Source organism: Eptesicus fuscus, chromosome 24, assembly GCF_027574615.1.
Source record: "Eptesicus fuscus isolate TK198812 chromosome 24, DD_ASM_mEF_20220401, whole genome shotgun sequence".
In the NCBI taxonomy this organism is placed as follows: Eukaryota; Metazoa; Chordata; class Mammalia; order Chiroptera; family Vespertilionidae; genus Eptesicus; species Eptesicus fuscus.
The window spans coordinates 463,336-481,536 of NC_072496.1; the positions used below are offsets into that span (position 1 = coordinate 463,336).

Consider the following 18,201-nt stretch of genomic DNA (forward strand, 5'->3'; position numbering starts at 1 on the left):
CTGATTGTGATGGAGAGCGCTGTTGATTGTGATGGAGGGCGCTTTATGATTGTGATGGAGAGCACTGCTGATTGTGATGGAGAGCGCTTTATGATTGTGATGGAGAGCGCTCTATGATTGTGATGGAGAGCGCTCTATGATTGTGATGGAGAGCACTGCTGATTGTGATGGAGAGCGCTTTATGATTGTGATGGAGGGCGCTTTATGATTGTGATGGAGAGCGCTCTATGATTGTGATGGAGGGCGCTGTTGATTGTGATGGAGAGCGCTCTATGATTGTGATGGAGAGCGCTGTTGATTGTGATGGAGGGCGCTTTATGATTGTGATGGAGGGCGCTTTATGATTGTGATGGAGGGCGCTTTATGATTGTGATGGAGAGCGCTGTTGATTGTGATGGAGGGCGCTTTATGATTGTGATGGAGAGCACTGTTGATTGTGATGGAGAGCGCTTTATGATTGTGATGGAGAGCGCTCTATGATTGTGATGGAGGGCGCTTTATGATTGTGATGGAGAGCACTGTTGATTGTGATGGAGAGCGCTGTTGATTGTGATGGAGAGTGCTTTATGATTGTGATGGAGAGCACTGTTGATTGTGATGGAGAGCGCTGTTGATTGTGATGGAGAGCGCTCTATGATTGTGATGGAGAGCACTGTTGATTGTGATGGAGAGCGCTTTATGATTGTGATGGAGAGCGCTGTTGATTGTGATGGAGAGCGCTGTTGATTGTGATGGAGAGCGCTGTTGATTGTGATGGAGAGCGCTTTATGATTGTGATGGAGAGCGCTGTTGATTGTGATGGAGGGCACTGTTGATTGTGATGGAGAGCGCTTTATGATTGTGATGGAGAGTGCTCTATGATTGTGATGGAGAGCACTGTTGATTGTGATGGAGAGCGCTTTATGATTGTGATGGAGAGCACTGTTGATTGTGATGGAGGGCGCTTTATGATTGTGATGGAGGGCGCTTTATGATTGTGATGGAGAGTGCTTTATGATTGTGATGGAGAGCACTGTTGATTGTGATGGAGAGCGCTTTATGATTGTGATGGAGAGCGCTTTATGATTGTGATGGAGAGCACTGTTGATTGTGATGGAGGGCGCTTTATGATTGTGATGGAGGGCGCTTTATGATTGTGATGGAGGGCGCTTTATGATTGTGATGGAGAGTGCTTTATGATTGTGATGGAGAGCACTGTTGATTGTGATGGAGAGCGCTTTATGATTGTGATGGAGGGCGCTTTATGATTGTGATGGAGAGTGCTTTATGATTGTGATGGAGAGCACTGTTGATTGTGATGGAGAGTGCTTTATGATTGTGATGGAGGGCGCTTTATGATTGTGATGGAGAGTGCTTTATGATTGTGATGGAGAGCGCTGTTGATTGTGATGGAGGGCACTGTTGATTGTGATGGAGGGCGCTTTATGATTGTGATGGAGAGCACTGTTGATTGTGATGGAGAGTGCTTTATGATTGTGATGGAGGGCGCTTTATGATTGTGATGGAGAGCGCTTTATGATTGTGATGGAGAGCGCTTTATGATTGTGATGGAGAGCGCTTTATGATTGTGATGGAGAGTGCTTTATGATTGTGATGGAGGGCGCTTTATGATTGTGATGGAGGGCGCTTTATGATTGTGATGGAGAGTGCTTTATGATTGTGATGGAGAGCACTGTTGATTGTGATGGAGAGTGCTTTATGATTGTGATGGAGAGCGCTGTTGATTGTGATGGAGAGCACTGTTGAGTGTGATGGAAGGCGCTTTATGATTGTGATGGAGAGCGCTGTTGATTGTGATGGAGAGCGCTTTATGATTGTGATGGAGAGCACTGTTGATTGTGATGGAGGGCGCTTTATGATTGTGATGGAGAGCGCTCTATGATTGTGATGGAGGGCACTTTTGATTGTGATGGAGAGCGCTTTATGATTGTGATGGAGAGCGCTTTATGATTGTGATGGAGGGCGCTTTATGATTGTGATGGAGAGTGCTCTATGATTGTGATGGAGAGCACTGTTGATTGTGATGGAGAGCGCTTTATGATTGTGATGGAGGGCGCTTTATGATTGTGATGGAGGGCGCTTTATGATTGTGATGGAGAGCGCTGTTGATTGTGATGGAGAGCACTGTTGATTGTGATGGAGAGTGCTTTATGATTGTGATGGAGAGCGCTTTATGATTGTGATGGAGAGCGCTTTATGATTGTGATGGAGAGCGCTTTATGATTGTGATGGAGAGCACTGTTGATTGTGATGGAGGGCGCTTTATGATTGTGATGGAGAGCGCTTTATGATTGTGATGGAGAGCACTGTTGATTGTGATGGAGAGCGCTGTTGATTGTGATGGAGAGCGCTGTTGATTGTGATGGAGAGTGCTTTATGATTGTGATGGAGAGCGCTCTATGATTGTGATGGAGGGCGCTGTTGATTGTGATGGAGAGCACTGTTGATTGTGATGGAGAGCGCTGTTGATTGTGATGGAGAGCACTGTTGATTGTGATGGAGGGCACTGTTGATTGTGATGGAGAGAGCTTTATGATTGTGATGGAGGGCACTGTTGATTGTGATGGAGGGCGCTTTATGATTGTGATGGAGAGTGCTTTATGATTGTGATGGAGGGCGCTTTATGATTGTGATGGAGAGTGCTTTATGATTGTGATGGAGAGCACTGTTGATTGTGATGGAGGGCACTGTTGATTGTGATGGAGAGCACTGTTGATTGTGATGGAGAGCACTGTTGATTGTGATGGAGAGTGCTTTATGATTGTGATGGAGAGCACTGTTGATTGTGATGGAGAGCGCTGTTGATTGTGATGGAGAGCGCTTTATGATTGTGATGGAGAGCGCTTTATGATTGTGATGGAGAGCACTGTTGATTGTGATGGAGGGCACTGTTGATTGTGATGGAGAGCACTGTTGATTGTGATGGAGAGCACTGTTGATTGTGATGGAGGGCACTGTTGATTGTGATGGAGGGCGCTTTATGATTGTGATGGAGAGCACTGTTGATTGTGATGGAGAGCACTGTTGATTGTGATGGAGGGCGTTTTATGATTGTGATGGAGAGCGCTGTTGATTGTGATGGAGAGCGCTTTATGATTGTGATGGAGAGTGCTTTATGATTGTGATGGAGAGTGCTTTATGATTGTGATGGAGGGCGCTTTATGATTGTGATGGAGAGTGCTTTATGATTGTGATGGAGGGCGTTTTATGATTGTGATGGAGAGCACTGTTGACGAAGCGCCAGCTCCTCAGGGGAGGACTCACTCGGCGATGTTGAGGTAGCCGCAGGACGCCGCTGCGTGCAGGGGCGTCCAGCCCTCGTTGTCCTGCTGGTTCACGTCGGCTCTGTTCTCCACCAGGAACTTCACCATGTCGAAGTTCTCGTCAATGCAGGCCTGCAAAGAGAAGCCCATCGTTCACGCGGCCGGCGCTCCGCCGTGCAGACCCGGGGAAAGACCCACTCAGTGCAAGTCAGACTCTGGGTCCTAATGTCACCAAGTCAGAAAAGCTCACGCCACGGTTTCCGATCCCACATGGCCACTCTCAGCTAAGAAGCAGCTCCTCAGGCACGTAGTCCAGCACCCAAGGGCAGGACCCCCCCTGCTGAGCGGGCTCCTGAGCAGCCTCCCTTTCCCAACGTGCAGCTATAGGAGCCAGGCCGTCTTCCTATCTAAGGCGCATCCCAACAGACGGAATCCAGACACGCACAGAGATTTGTAAGAACAGAAAGCAATGCCACTCTTCCCTGGTCTTTTGTTTTGGAAGTATACAGCTGTCTCCATGACAGCGTGTGACTCAGTGACATGTACAGAGGACTGCTCACTGCAGAGCGCCTCGCGACAACTGTCCAAAAAGACTTTCAAGTGAGAGATGACGGTGCTTTTCAAAAAGGCAGCGAAGTCCAGGGAGAAGCACGTGTCCAGAGGTCGGCACGCTCTGCCAGGTAACAACTCCCGTGTCAGGATGTCCAACGAGCCCTGACCTGCTCGGAGCGCTGGGCGCTGCGTCCCGCCTGGCAGCAAGGTGCCTTTGGCGCTGAGAACAGTCTCGAGCCTCCGCTCCAAGCGCCGTGCCGCCAGCAGCCTTCCGGAAGCCCTTTGTCCAAGATCATGATCTGCCCTTTGACGGTGAGGGCAGCGCGTTCACGGGCCTAACGTGAGCCCGGCTGGTGTGGCATCCCACGGGAGAAAACCTCTCCCCCTCACTCTCCTCCTCCTCCTCTGTCTCTCCCCCAGCACAACGTTAGCTCCCCTCCTGCCCAGGGTCAGGCTTTGGGTCTATGAACACCAAGTCCGTGCGGTGTTTCTATAAGAACATGTGAGGCGTTTCCGAGAACGACCACAAGCCAGTCTGTCAACAAGCGATCTGGCGATGTCACTCTCCAGGGTCACGGACAGTGATGAGGCCGCTGGTGGGCTACGCCCGCTGCTCCGCAGGCAGGCCACACGCTGCTCAGTCCCAGCCCAGTACACGCGTCAAGCTCTGCCAACACGTGTCCCTCAGAGTGAGGAGGAGAAGCTGGGCCATGCCCTCATCTACAGCATGGGACCACCTGTCCCACGGGATTGTGGGAGGAAGAAAGGAGATAAATGGTGGAACAGTGGGTGGTAGCCAATAGTCTGTCTAACAAATAGCAACTCCCCAGGAAAAAGCACAAACTGTACTTACCCTCACCCGTCACTGCCAACCCCACCTCAGTACTTAGGGGGGAGGCAGTTGGTTAAAAATGTCTTTGAACTAGCAGGACTGGGGGGCCTGTTTGTTAAGCCTGACCTCAGGGACTTCCTCAAATGCCCAGCGTCCTGGGATCCTAAGCCCAGGAGCTCCAAGAACAGACTGGCATGTGTCAGGACTACGCTGAGAGAGCGTCCCTGGAGAGACCCACCAACAGAAACACCCTGGAGTGACCGTCTGTTCCTTTCTCTTCTCCTGCTGCCTTCAGAAGGAACTGGATGAAGCCATGGAGAGCGGAACATCCCTGAGAACCCCAAGCAGTGTGCCAACTCCCCAAGACACAGCATGGGGGATACCCAGACTCGTCCGGAACACCGTGTCCAGGGCCATGGGCCCCGCAGCTGCCCCCCGCAGAGCTGCACTGACCACCAGGTGGACGTGTCTTTCCTCTCCCTGACAGCAGAGGCGGGGCTACGCGAGGGTCTGATGTCCCTCCGGACATCAACAGGAAATTATTCTGTACATTTAACCCATTCCCTCTGCTGTGGCTCATGTCCACTTCCTTCTGTGGTGAAGACACAGACTATTACCAAAGTAACAACCTGTTCTACACTTAAGAAAGAAAACACAACTGCATTGTTATGGAACTCATTACTGTCTGGAGACACTGTCAGGTAGCAGGGCGAGGCTTCCTCAGCGAGCACGCCACCTTTCCTTGGCAATGACCAGCTACCTCCAAGGAAAACACTGGATTTCAGCAAACACAGGGGGCAGAGCGCCATGACGGCCACTGTACCGACATGCTCTGTACCGCAGGCACCGTGGCTGCCGGCTGACGGGGCCAGAGTTCAACCTGAGACTGCGAAGCAGCCCCCGACACAGAGCTCCTCCGCTCCCAAAATAGTCGCAACTGTCACCGCCTCTGCCTCCACCGGCTCCAGGCGCTGACCTTCTGCTGGGCTCAGAATCCACTGCGACTCCCTTCCCCACAGAGCCCAGCTCCGGGGGCCAGGCAGGTGACACACTGCGTGCGCGTGCGTGTGTGTTCCCATTCCTGCCTGGATTTCTTTTTTTCTTTTCTTTTTTAAAATATATTTTATTGATTTTTTACAGAGAGGAAGGGAGAGGGATAGAGAGTTAGAAACATCGATGAGAGAGAAACATCGATCGGCTGCCTCCTGCACACTCCCCACTGGGGATGTGCCCGCAACCAAGGCAGATGCCCTTGACCAGAATCGAACCTGGGACCCTTCAGTCCACAGGCCGACGCTCTATCCACTGAGCCACACCGGTCAGGGCCTGCCTGGATTTCAACAAACCACTGATACAGTGCTGGGTGGCGATGATGCTCGTAATGAACCCCATTCCACACGTTCCACTATTCTGTCCTACATCCTCCTAACCCTTATGTAACTCAGAAATAACAACATATATGACTTCAGCAATTTAAAATTTGTATAATCCCCAAAATTACATAATTTAATTTTATGCTGAAAACCCTAAATGCTTAGAGATAACAGTAAAGACCATAACTTATTTCACTTATCAGCCACACACCAAATCCCGGAAGGCTCAGAATTTCCCAGCCGTGCTGGGTATATATTCCCTGGCAGCCCAGCACCTACAACAGCACTGGGCTCCAACGTTTGTTGAATCAAAGAATGGGCTTCGAATGCACAGAAAGTCACATTTTCTGCACATTCAGTTGATTCCCGGTCATCCAGAACCGCCCAGACCACCCTGCAGGCTGCAGGCAGATCCCGCCCAGACCTGCAGCACATGGAGGTGGCCCGGCCAGGGGGTGCTGCACACGGCTGCCCCCCACCTGCAACAGCTGCCCCTGGACACGCCCATGCATCAACCTCCCACTGCTGGCGTGTGCTGGGTGGTGCCCCAAACAGGTCCATGTCCCAATCCCCGAGCCTGTGCAGGGACTGAGTTGGAAAGGGGTCTTTGCAGATATAATAAGCATCTTGAGATGGGCACGTCCTGGATTATCTAAGTGGGCCCTACATCCAATGACTAGTGTCCTCGTAAGAGACAGGCGGGGGTGGGAGGGTTGACACAGACAGAAGAGGAGGCGGCAATGTGACCACAGAGGCCGACGGGCACGAGAGCGGAAGAGGCAGGGAACACCACCTCCCCGGGGCTCCAGAGGGAGAGCCCATCAGGACCTCGATTTCAGACCCCAGACTCCAGGGCTACAAGCCAGTACATTGCTGCGGTTTTAAGCCACCAAGTTGGTTCGCAGAAGCCACGGACACTGAGCCCCTGGCACTGAAGAGAAGTCACCACGGGAGAGGCCCGTGCCTCGCTCCTGCAGAAATGAAAACCGCAGCAGGGTTCACGCTTGTTCGCCAAATAACAAGTGGTCAAAATTAATTATTCCACTCTCTCCTCAGGAGCCGCATGGGAGGCATGACCTCGCAGGGCCTACCCTCCATCCAGATGGCCCCTCTGCTGCAGTCCAGCTGGAGCACACACTGTAAGTAGAACCGCTGGTACCTCTTCCCATCACACTGTCTGCCTGCGCTGGGCTGGGCTGGGGCAGCAGAGCTGTGGGCAGGGCTTGCTAATAAAGACCAGAGCCTCTTAAAAAATAAAATTAATTATACCACTTTTTAAAAGGCAACTACATTTATAGAAAGTTTTAGGGTTTTTTCCTTATCAGTCTTTAGCCAGAATACCAAATGCCCCCAAAACCGGACCTGGTTCTTCCCTGAGGCCCGAGGCCCTTTGCTGAGCGCACTCTGGCGGAGGGCTGACAGCGACACGAGGTGCAGCACTATGGACGAGCTCACTGGGACCACATTTCTAAGCTCCAAGCCCTCGTGCTCCAACGAGGGAGCCTCACCCTGTGACGAGAATTTATACAAGTAAATCAGACAGGGTGACAGTGAGTCCAGCTGGGAATCTCAGCGGTCAGCAGACGTCCCCACGAGAGCGTCACCATCAGGGTTAGGACTGACCCAGTGTGTGAGCCCATCCTGCCAGGGCCGGTCTGTCCACTCCCACACGACACAGTGTCACTGCTTCCCGCGTGGGCATCGCGCAGCAGTGCTGCCACGTGACAGGCGGCACCGGCAGTCAGCCCGGGGAAAGGCTCAGCTCCCTGGCACAGGCAGCTTGGCCCTGAGAGGGTGGAGCTATGGATCTGACCATGTCCTCAGCGGTCAGCAGGCTTGGACACAGATCCGTGCCTTTCAGGAGAGAGCCCAGAGAGACAGGGAAGTAAAGAAGGTTCCAGGGAGTGTCCCTCTAAGGTTTTGTTCTGAGTAAACCGGCATCTTGTCCCCAAGACTGCAAGCATTCCTGATTCGAGGCCGGCGAACACTGCTGCAGTGAGAGCAGGGCCCCATGTAGATCTGAGGCGTGCACTCTGGGACCCGCAGAAGGTCCTGGGAATGGCCCAGCCCTCACCCTCTGCTCCCTGCACCGTCCCCGCCCCCGCCCCCCAGCAATCATCCCTGGGCTGTCCTCCAGGTACTCCCTTCGGACCCCACCAGGCACAGGGTAGGGGGCACATCTGGTCTAACTCCTGTCACCAAGCAGAGTTAGAAAGTCAAGATGAGGAAGGTAGATGGAAAAAGGCCCAGAAAACGGAAGCTGTATCTACTCAAAGCCCACAGTTCCAACCTCCAAACGCGACTCCGTTCCTCACGGATACCCCAATTCTGAGGAATAATAAACTCGGCCTGGTAATGGTGGTAAACCCCCAGCATATGTTTCTCTTGGGTCCAAGAGTGCCCACATCCGAGTCCCCAGCACCTGTCAGAACTAAGAGGGCCATGAGTGAGGCACCTACGTGACAGAATGACCCATCTCCACCGACTCCATCAAGAGGTTCCTTGCAAAAACTATGAACAAAGCTGTGAAAAGAAGGGAGAGTGTGGTGGCTGCAGCAATAGCGTTAGGACTTCTTTTACAGACGAGAGAGGCCCCGAGGAGTTAACTGGCTTCTTTGAGGACATGGATCCAGTTGCTCACCACTCGCATGCTTTCCACCTGCCAACTCGGAGGCACCCAGTGCGAGCTCAGGCCAGGCTCAGGCTGCCACCTGGCTCATGGGACGTTTCTGGTTCCTGATACTCTCTTCCTAAAAATAATTTCGCTTCAGCATCCATAGGGGGCACTGACATTAGCCCATCTCCCCAATGACCTCCCAGGAGGAATGTCCCAATTGGCTGCTCTGAGCTGGCCACTCGGACAGACTAACTGCAGAGCACAAGCCCCTGACAGCGAGCGCTCTGGTGCCCTTTGCTTATCGGCGTGAGCCCGGGCTGGAATCCTCCGTGCAGCCTGGTTACCTGTCTGAGCCACGGCCCCCAAGGTCCACTGTGCTGCCAAATTGGCACGCGGGGCAAACCGCTGTCCTGTGGAGAGGGCGGTCCTACTGAGCGCAGAGCACCCTGTGCCTACAAACACGTGTTTCACAAGCCACGAGTGCCCGGCCGAGAGCTACCAGGCAGGCGTGGGGGTCGGCACCGTCCTCACGCCTGCTGGAAAGAAGGCAGGCAATTCTGGGATCTGGGTTAGCTGAGGAAGAAAAGCCACAAATAAATTACGGCAGATTAAATTCTCAGAAAGTGTAAGTCAGTCCCGCCAATTCCATCCCTGAAAGGAGAGATGAAGCAGGAGGTTCTTGTTTTCCCAGCACCTTTCCATCCAGGGCTCTGCAGAGTGAAGCCGAGGATTGAGTCCATGTCACGTCCTGCCATGTCCCGCACATGCAGAGGCCTACACGGCAGGAGATGCTGGGACACAGTGACATGCCCGTCCCTGTGCAGGGCACTGCTGAGGGCAGACCATGGAGCAAGGCTTCCTGGGTTCAAACCCAGGCCTACTAACTAGTGGCTTTGTGTTTTTGGAACTAGTTATATCTGCATGTCCTCGACTGTAGGATTGCCACAGCAACCACAGTACCTACCTCACGGTGTTACAAATGAGCTCGTGTGTAAACACCCTCAGTGCCTGGCTCAGGTTAGGTGCTAAGGAACTGAGCACCTAATGGCTGAGCCATTATTATTATTACTCCTCCGCCTACTAACTCTGGTTTAGTCTCTCCGAGTCAGCAGGGACTCCTTCCCACACAAGGAAGGGCAAGACTTGTAGATGTGAGGTAGCTGTGGGCTTCAGCAGATGCCAACAGACCACTGTCAGCTCTCCCAGGAAGAGAAAAGGTCAGTTACAGTAGGAAAGGGAAGACAGGGAGCCGGCGAGGAAGAGCTATGGACTGGTTCTGCCCCCAGAGCCACGGGCCGGAGGCCGAGTCTTGTTAGCGCAGGCAGAGCACCCGCGGAGCCACGGCAGCCGGGATCCGACGGCTCACATGGCCACGGCACAGGTTAGGGACTCATCGGGGTAACGTGTTCCTGGACTGCAGAGCGCTTCTCCATGTACTCACGTGACACACACTTACCGAGGCCCGTGCTCTGCCCGACACAGTCCTAGGGAGAGGCATACGACGACCATTAGTGTGCAGGAGACGTAACCACACACACACAACAGGAATCACTGCACCAAGCCTTCTCCTTCCCAGTGAGAAGTCACTCCTCTGCCCGGGGTGACGCACTGTTCGCCGTGTTAGGAAGGAGAAGGAATCAGCCAGCTGGAGAAGCGGGGTGCAGAAAGGCCGGGCAGAGGAGACAGCACGTGAAAGGTCTGAGGGAGGGAAAAAGGATCGTTTTGGGATGCTGTGCAGTCTGGCATGTTCGACTCGGACGGGGGTGGGGCATACATGACACCTGGCCACGGCTTCCTGTGGCCCCTGAAATGGAAGGATGAGGCCGACGGGGTGGCCGCAATGAAGGCCCGTGTCCCCTGATTAAAGCTCCACCTTATCCTGAGGCTTCAACAAGGAGCGACACCATCGGGACTGTGTCTCGGAATGACAGCTGCAGGGGAACACGAGCCGGGCTGCTGGCGGGAGTCGTGACAGGGACACCACTCAGGAAGTGGCCACCGTGCTGGGGTGAGGTCCAGAGGCCAGGCGCTGGCGTGGAGACATGGCAGGGGTGAGGGCGGGAGGCCTGAGTGGAAGGGACGGGGGCTCATCAGAATGCCCGTGGTGCAAAGGACAGTACCGAGAGGGTTAAGAGCTTCGGGCCCTGGTGGACCGTGACACCCTCTGCCCACAGGGACTGCACCGTCTCGTCCATCCCCATCTGGAGCTCATTCCTCTCCGGCCTCAGTGACTCCCACCCAGGAACCACCACTGAGCAGCGAGTGGCTGTGCCGCCGGCCGCCCTTCCCAACTTAGGCATCCTGAGTGAGCTGGGGGTCAGTGCACAGCCCGCCTCGCAGCTGTCCCGGCCCCTGCGAGGCCTGCTGGGCAGGGTCACGGGTCCTGGGCCGCGGCCATGGGAATGAGAAGGCCCATCCTCCGAGGGAAGGGCGAGCCTGCTGGAGCCCGCGGGCGTGGGCGCTGAGCGAGGTGGACACCCGAGCAGAGAGGTGCAGGAGAGCGTGTCACCTGCTCGCCCATCCGTCTCAACTGTCTCCTGGATGCCGTGGCCTGGGGCCCACGCTCTGAGCAGCGGTCCATGTAGGACAGGGGTAGAGGGCACACCTCAGCCAGAGCAGGGACGTTACAAGATACTGTACAGGAGAGAGGAACGCACGTCAGCGCATCCAATCTTTCCACAGCCCGTTCCCCAGCGGGGAGGCCGCAAGCACACTGACCTTCCTCTGTTCAGGGGTGACCTGAGGACACCTGGGGCACTAGCAGATATGAAACCGATTTGTAAAAAGGTAAGTACACGTAAACCCAAGTATTGTATTAGCACGTGTGCTCCACATTATTCTATATAACTAGATGACCGAGACGGCCTAGGGCACTGCTTTAGAGCGAAGGTTGGTACAGCCTCTTGGAAATACTCACTGTCGTGTGAAAGCAGCCACAGGCAACACCCGGCCAGTGTGAGGCTGTGTCAGCCACAGGCAACACCCGGCCAGTGTGAGGCTGTGTCAGCCACAGGAAACACCCGGCCAGTCTGAGGCTGTGTCAGCCACAGGCAACACCCGGCCAGTCTGAGGCTGTGTCAGCCACAGGAAACACCCGGCCAGTGTGAGGCTGTGTCAGCCACAGGACACACCCGGCCAGTGTGAGGCTGTGTCGGCCACAGGCAACACCCGGCCAGTGTGAGGCTGTGTCAGCCACAGGAAACACCCAGCCAGTCTGAGGCTGTGTCAGCCACAGACAACACCCGGCCAGTCTGAGGCTGTGTCAGCCACAGGAAACACCCAGCCAGTGAGAGGCTGTGTCAGCCACAGGCATCACCCGGCCAGTCTGAGGCTGTGTCAGCCACAGGCAACACCCGGCCAGTGTGAGGCTGTGTCAGCCACAGGCAACACCCGGCCAGTGTGAGGCTGTGTCAGCCACAGGCAACACCCGGCCAGTGTGAGGCTGTGTCAGCCACAGGAAACACCCGGCCAGTGAGAGGCTGTGTCAGCCACAGGCAACACCCGGCCAGTGTGAGGCTGTGTCAGCCACAGGAAACACCCGGCCAGTGTGAGGCTGTGTCAGCCACAGGCAACACCCGGCCAGTGAGAGGCTGTGTCAGCCACAGGCAACACCCAGCCAGTGTGAGGCTGTGTCAGCCACAGACATCACCCGGCCAGTGTGAGGCCGTGTCAGCCACAGGAAACACCCGGCCAGTGTGAGGCTGTGTCAGCCACAGGAAACACCCGGCCAGTGTGAGGCCGTGTCAGCCACAGGAAACACCCAGCCAGTGAGAGGCTGTGTCAGCCACAGGAAACACCCGGCCAGTGTGAGGCTGTGTCAGCCACAGGCAACACCTGGCCAGTGTGAGGCTGTGTCAGCCACAGACAACACCCGGCCAGTGTGAGGCCGTGTCAGCCACAGACAACACCCGGCCAGTGTGAGGCCTTGTCAGCCACAGACAACACCCGGCCAGTGTGAGGCCGTGTCAGCCACAGACAACACCCGGCCAGTGTGAGGCCGTGTCAGCCACAGACAACACCCGGCCAGTGTGAGGCTGTGTCAGCCACAGGAAACACCCGGCCAGTCTGAGGCTGTGTCAGCCACAGACAACACCCGGCCAGTCTGAGGCTGTGTCAGCCACAGGCAACACCCAGCCAGTGTGAGGCTGTGTCAGCCACAGACAACACCTGGCCAGTGTGAGGCTGTGTCAGCCACAGGCAACACCCGGCCAGTCTGAGGCTGTGTCAGCCACAGACAACACCCGGCCAGTGAGAGGCTGTGTCAGCCACAGGCAACACCCGGCCAGTGAATGAAGACGTGTCCCAATACAATTTTATGGACACAACAACCCCAAGTTCTAAGTAAGCTCATAGACACTGTCTGAAACACAGTCTCACTCACAGGCCTATCAAAACCACCTGATAACAGCCCAGGACATCCCTCACTCACAGATCATGAAGCCACTGAAGGAGCCAGGAACAGCCTTCCAGGCGCCTTCTCTTGTATTCTGGGCCCTAATTTACAATTATAAACATACTGATGGCAGATCTACTTTTCCCTCTTCCAAAAGTAAACAGAAAGACTAACAAATGATGCACAGTCGGAAAAACCCTTCATATAATCTCCGCAAAAGTCCTCAAAAACAGGTTTCTACTGATACTGTCTTTCAAAGGCTGGAAATGCCCGGCACTGTCTGATGCAGCACACGCACCAACCTGAAGAGGCAGACCACTAAAACCAAGGTGACGTTCTCATCCCCCCAGGGGAAGCAACAGCAGTTCTTGCCCCATTCGGCCTGGGGTCCTGTCACTGAGCAGAATCCACCCACACGGGGTAAGGCAGGGGTCACGCCACAACCAGAACTGTAACGGGAAGACGGAACGGACTGGGAATAGAGAGAAGGGTCGGAATGCGGGTTTCATGTTCCCACACGGGCTGGCACACAGGCGTGCTGCTCTGCACTGAACTGAGCACATGATCTCAGTCGTCCTGTCTCCCTCCGTGCCGCTCGGAACAGAGATTGTTTTCTCCTTCCCTCATCTGCCCCTTTCTCTGCCCCTTCCAGAGACAGGGATAATTTTAATCTCCCTGAGGACTGAGGCGGCTCTAGAGTGACAGAGGCTACTAGGAGTTGAATTCCAGTCTGGGTGACCCTGAGATCCAAACTTGGACTCTGAGCCCATTGCAAAACCAACCCCAACGTCTGCGTCAAGGAGAGAAGGCCTCCAGTCCCGAGGTGCCCCTCCAAATGGACACTGTCCGACGGGTCTAGACACGGGGTCTGGTGGACGGACAGAGACCTCAGTGCCCACACAGCATGGTCTGGAGGAATAAGCCAGCATTCACTTTAACAAACCCCAGCACTTGCCTCTCATCCCAGCCCCATAATTTGGTAGATACAGTTTTAAGAGCCTCTACCTAGACCTTAAGCACCCAAGATCATAACGCCAAGGATACCAAGACAGGTGACCGTAATCAACCTTGCAAAATAAATGAATAAATAAACAGAAAAGTTTTAAGAAGTATCAGCCTACCCACACTTTGTGCCCTACAACGTATATACACGGATGACGTGGGAATTCCTCTGTGAGCAAACCACTGCTTTCAAGGGTTTTATCATCAGATTGATGCTAAGACTCCGGGACCCGAAGGGCACACACACCAAATCTTAATTTGTTCACCGTTTTGTTGGTCTGCACCGGCATGGAGGCTTTCGTCAGAGCAGGTCTACCCTTTGGGTCCTGCTCCCCGTCTATGTCAAGCATTATTAATAGGCCCGGAGTCTGTTATCTTGGACTCCAGCACCTCGTGGCCTAAGCAAAGGCTGCCAAGAAAGCAAGGTCTCCAAGTCAAAAGTCGCATCACGGCACTGCAACCTGAGGTGCAAACCATCCCCGGTCACCTGTGGGCGAAGGAGAAGAGCCGTCCCCCAATACCACCTGGGGGTTTCTCCCGACACACCAAGATGATAATCCACAGCCGGTCAAGAGGCCACGGCCGAAGGAAAAGAGAAAGGCCGCAGTTACCCTGATAATCCATATCACGCTTGTCTAACAGATGGGTATCTAACCAAGTAACCCGGGTCCCTGAGCCACTGTCCACCTCACAGAAGGGCAATCAGGGATGAAGCCGCAGTCCAGCTGCTGGCAGCTCGTCTCACACCCGGAGAAAACCGTAGGGACCCGAGCTTCTTCAGGCCGTGGGCACGTGCACCGTAACTGCAGGAACTGACCTGTCCGAGTCTGTGAGCCAATAAAGGCCCCTTTCTTGATTCAGACAAAGAGATGGCTTCTCAACAGAGGCAGGTTTGAGCTACAATCTTCCAGAAGCTTCATCTTGAGCTGAATTTGTCTCGTGTTGACTGTACCTGCTCACGCCAATGCTAGCCCTGTAAGGCGGGAGGTAGGCCGACAGTCCCCCCTCAGTGTCTATGGGGGATGGGTTCAGGCCCCCCTCGCAGACCAAAGTCCGAGGATGCTCAAGTCCTTTAGTCCGCCCTCAGGACCAAGGACGCGGAGGGCCAGCTGCATGGCACTCGCAGGTGTTTTTGTTGTTATTGTTGCTTTAAATCCACAGCTGTCGGGATAGAAAGCGCTGACATTTAAATCTGAAAAGTCTACACCTAATTCTCTCCTTTCTAACCCAAGTAACAGTTTCCCAAGTTTCAGACTCCTCATCTGTAAAAGGAGAATAACAACACGACCTGCCACACCTACCCCCCCCCCCCCAAGCCAGGATCGCCAGCTGAGATTTGCAGGAGGTAAGACAAGAAGTGATTTCAAACAGCGAGGGCCTGGACGGGTGCTGGTTGCTACCTCAGGGGGCGCTGTTATGAGCAGGGAAGAAAAGGCTACAAATGGGATGAAAAGAAGAGAGGTTCTTCCCACCTGGAAGAGAAGGGCGGGCGGCAAGCATGGCGAGGAGTGATTCTAAGCTGTTGGCTGAACCCTGAGGGGAGTGGGTGACACGAGACTGAATCATTTAGAAGTCAATTCTCATGCCAACACATTCACTTTGCACCGACCGAAAAAGAAGAGAGATTAAGAGTGGGTGCTCAGGGCTCAGCGCCCCAAAATAACTATGAAGTCCCACCTGGGGGCGGGACTTAGCGATGACAGTCGTGGAGACGGAATCGTGTTGCATAAGATGACAGCAGGAAAGGGGTTATTATCAAGCACAGAAGTGTCACCTTAACCACGGCCCCATGCACTGCGGCTATATAAGGGTATGTGATGTCTAGAGAGGGCTTATTAAAAAAAAAGAAAGAGAAAACGGGAGAAAGGCCATTCCGTAGTACCACACAAACGTAAGGGATTCCGGAGGCTGGCTCCCCACAGGCGGCCCGGCCGTGGGGAGCTGGCGCTGCTGGGAGGAGACGGGACACCCGCAGCAGGCAGGAGACAGCTCGTTTTGAACCATCACAAATCAGCTAAACGAGAAGAGGTGCCAGTTCGGAAGACCTGCTTCCTCAACCCAATATAGGGCTCTTTAAAAAAATAAATAAATAAATGTACATATACGTTTTTATTGATTTCAGAGAGGAAGGGAGATGGGGGAAGGAGAGAGAGAGATAAAAACATCAATGATGAGAGAGAATCATGGATCAGTTGCCTCCTGCACGCCCCACACTGGGACTGAGCCCCAAACGCGGGCATGTGCCCTGACCTCCCGGTTCATAGGTCGACGCTCAACCACCGAGCCACGGCGGCCAGGCCAATATGGAGATCTTGATCCCACAGCCACAGAGGCTGGGTTCTCCGCAAGGGACCTGACAGGCGACACTGCCGGCCCGGAGTGACCGGTGCACGGGCGCTGGACCAGCCAGCGGAGAATCACAGCGAGCCCTCCCCGGTCCAAGTCTCCAGTAACCATGACAACCGAGGAGGTGGAGGGAAATCCAAACCCTGTCCCGGCGGGAACCTGCTCCTCCCGGCGGAGGCCTTGGTCGGCGGAGGCTGGGCTCGAGGGGTGGCCGCCCGGACTGACGGACGGACGGACGTCGCCCGGGACCCGCAGCCCCGCGCGGTACCTGGTGCAGGGCGGTCAGGCCGTCCACGTTGGCCGTGTTGATGTCGGCGCCTCGGGCCAGGAGCCTCTTCACCTCGTCGGTGTCCCCGCTCGAGCAGGCGGCCAGGAAGACCGCGCCGTCCTCGAAGCGGACGCGGGGGGCCCCGCGGCGGGTGCGCGGCTGCCGCTCGGCGGGCTCCTGCTCGGTCTCTGAGCCCCGCCAGCGCCGCAGCTGCTCCGCCCGCCGCACGCGCGCCGACTCGGCCCGCTTCCCGCCCAGGTGCTCCAGCTCGGCCATCGCTCGGGCCGGCGGCTGCGGCCGCACTGCCGCACGGGATCGCCGCGGCTCGGGTGGCCGCCGCCGCCGCCTCCCTCGGAGCGCGTCAGCCGGGAGCGGGAGGCGGAGACCCGCGCGCCGCCATCTTTACTCCGCCGCCGCTGGCGCCGCCCGCGCGCGCCCTCGGCTTCAGCACGCAGGTGCGCCGCACCCGCAGGGCACCACGGGACTTGTAGTCGGAGGCCGGCCCCCAAGGACGCCCTGTGGCCTTCAGGGAACTACAAATCCCTGGATGCATCAGGAAAGGGGCGGGAACCCGAGGCTCCCTACTTCGCGGAGGGACCCAGTGGGGTCACCTTTGCCCCAAAGCTGGAAGTGACTGCCGGACCCGAGGCAGGCTCGTTGGGCATTTTGGGAGTCGTAGTTTATTCTTGTTTTGACCACCAACTAATCCTGGCACCCTGATTATCACATCAGCCCTTTGAAGTGGAAAAGAGTCAGTAATTATTCCTATTTTCTATTGGGGAAAACTAGACAAAGTACCTGGTTCTGAATCTAGAGTTTTATTAACATCATAACGTAGAATACGTTAACATGTTTTAATCACGGCGCCAATGTGCATGGGGCGGAGGAGGAGCATGCACACACATACAGTATTGCATGTTACACACAAACACCTTGACCATGAAGAGACCCTGGGAAGGATGCATCCAGGTAGTGGGAAGGGCATCAGCTTTAAATTCAAATGAGTTCTCAGCCCTCGGCAAGTTGGTTGACTTCTCCGAGTCGGTGGCCTTATTTGTAGAGTAGGAATAATGATGCCTCGCTGTATCCAGCTGGATCAAACGAGATAATATATGGAAGAACGCCTAATACTGTCCCTGGTATATATCAGCTCCCAATAAAGATTAAGGTCCCTTTGTTCTCCCTCCTCTTCCTCTACCCTTTTCAGGAATATTTAAATTCTTAGGAAACAGAATGGATATCTTGTCTTCCACAATTCCTGCCCCACCCACCCAAAGCTACAAAAAGATATTGTGGAGCATACTACTAAACCCCTAAGGCAGCAAGTTGGACATTTTCATATTCACATTGAACTTGGTTATAAAACCTGTCAGACTGATTTAATAACCATACCCCACCCCCACCCCCAGGGCCTTAGTCCTGAACAAAATTAACTAAATGTGTTATCCATAACGAAAGAGAACATATGCAATGACTCGGTTCTTCAAACTTTTCAGTATGTTTGAAAATTTTCATTTTACTAGGTGTACTGGTTAATAATGCAGATTTTTTTTTT

The 18,201-nt window shown here is 54.5% G+C and overlaps 1 protein-coding gene across 1 annotated transcript in view; it reads right to left on the minus strand.

The window, feature by feature from the left end:
• PPP1R12B (protein phosphatase 1 regulatory subunit 12B) overlaps nt 1–17,142 on the minus strand; it is a 72,235-nt gene extending 55,093 nt beyond the window's left edge. The window contains exons 1-2 of the mRNA XM_028136971.2: nt 16,647–17,142; nt 3,265–3,395 (exon numbers count right to left, since the gene is read on the minus strand). Of these exons, the coding sequence (XP_027992772.2) occupies nt 3,265–3,395; nt 16,647–16,922 (407 nt within the window). The 5' untranslated portion in view covers nt 16,923–17,142. The remainder of the gene's footprint in view (nt 1–3,264; nt 3,396–16,646) is intronic.
• Between the last annotated feature and the right edge of the window lie 1,059 nt (nt 17,143–18,201).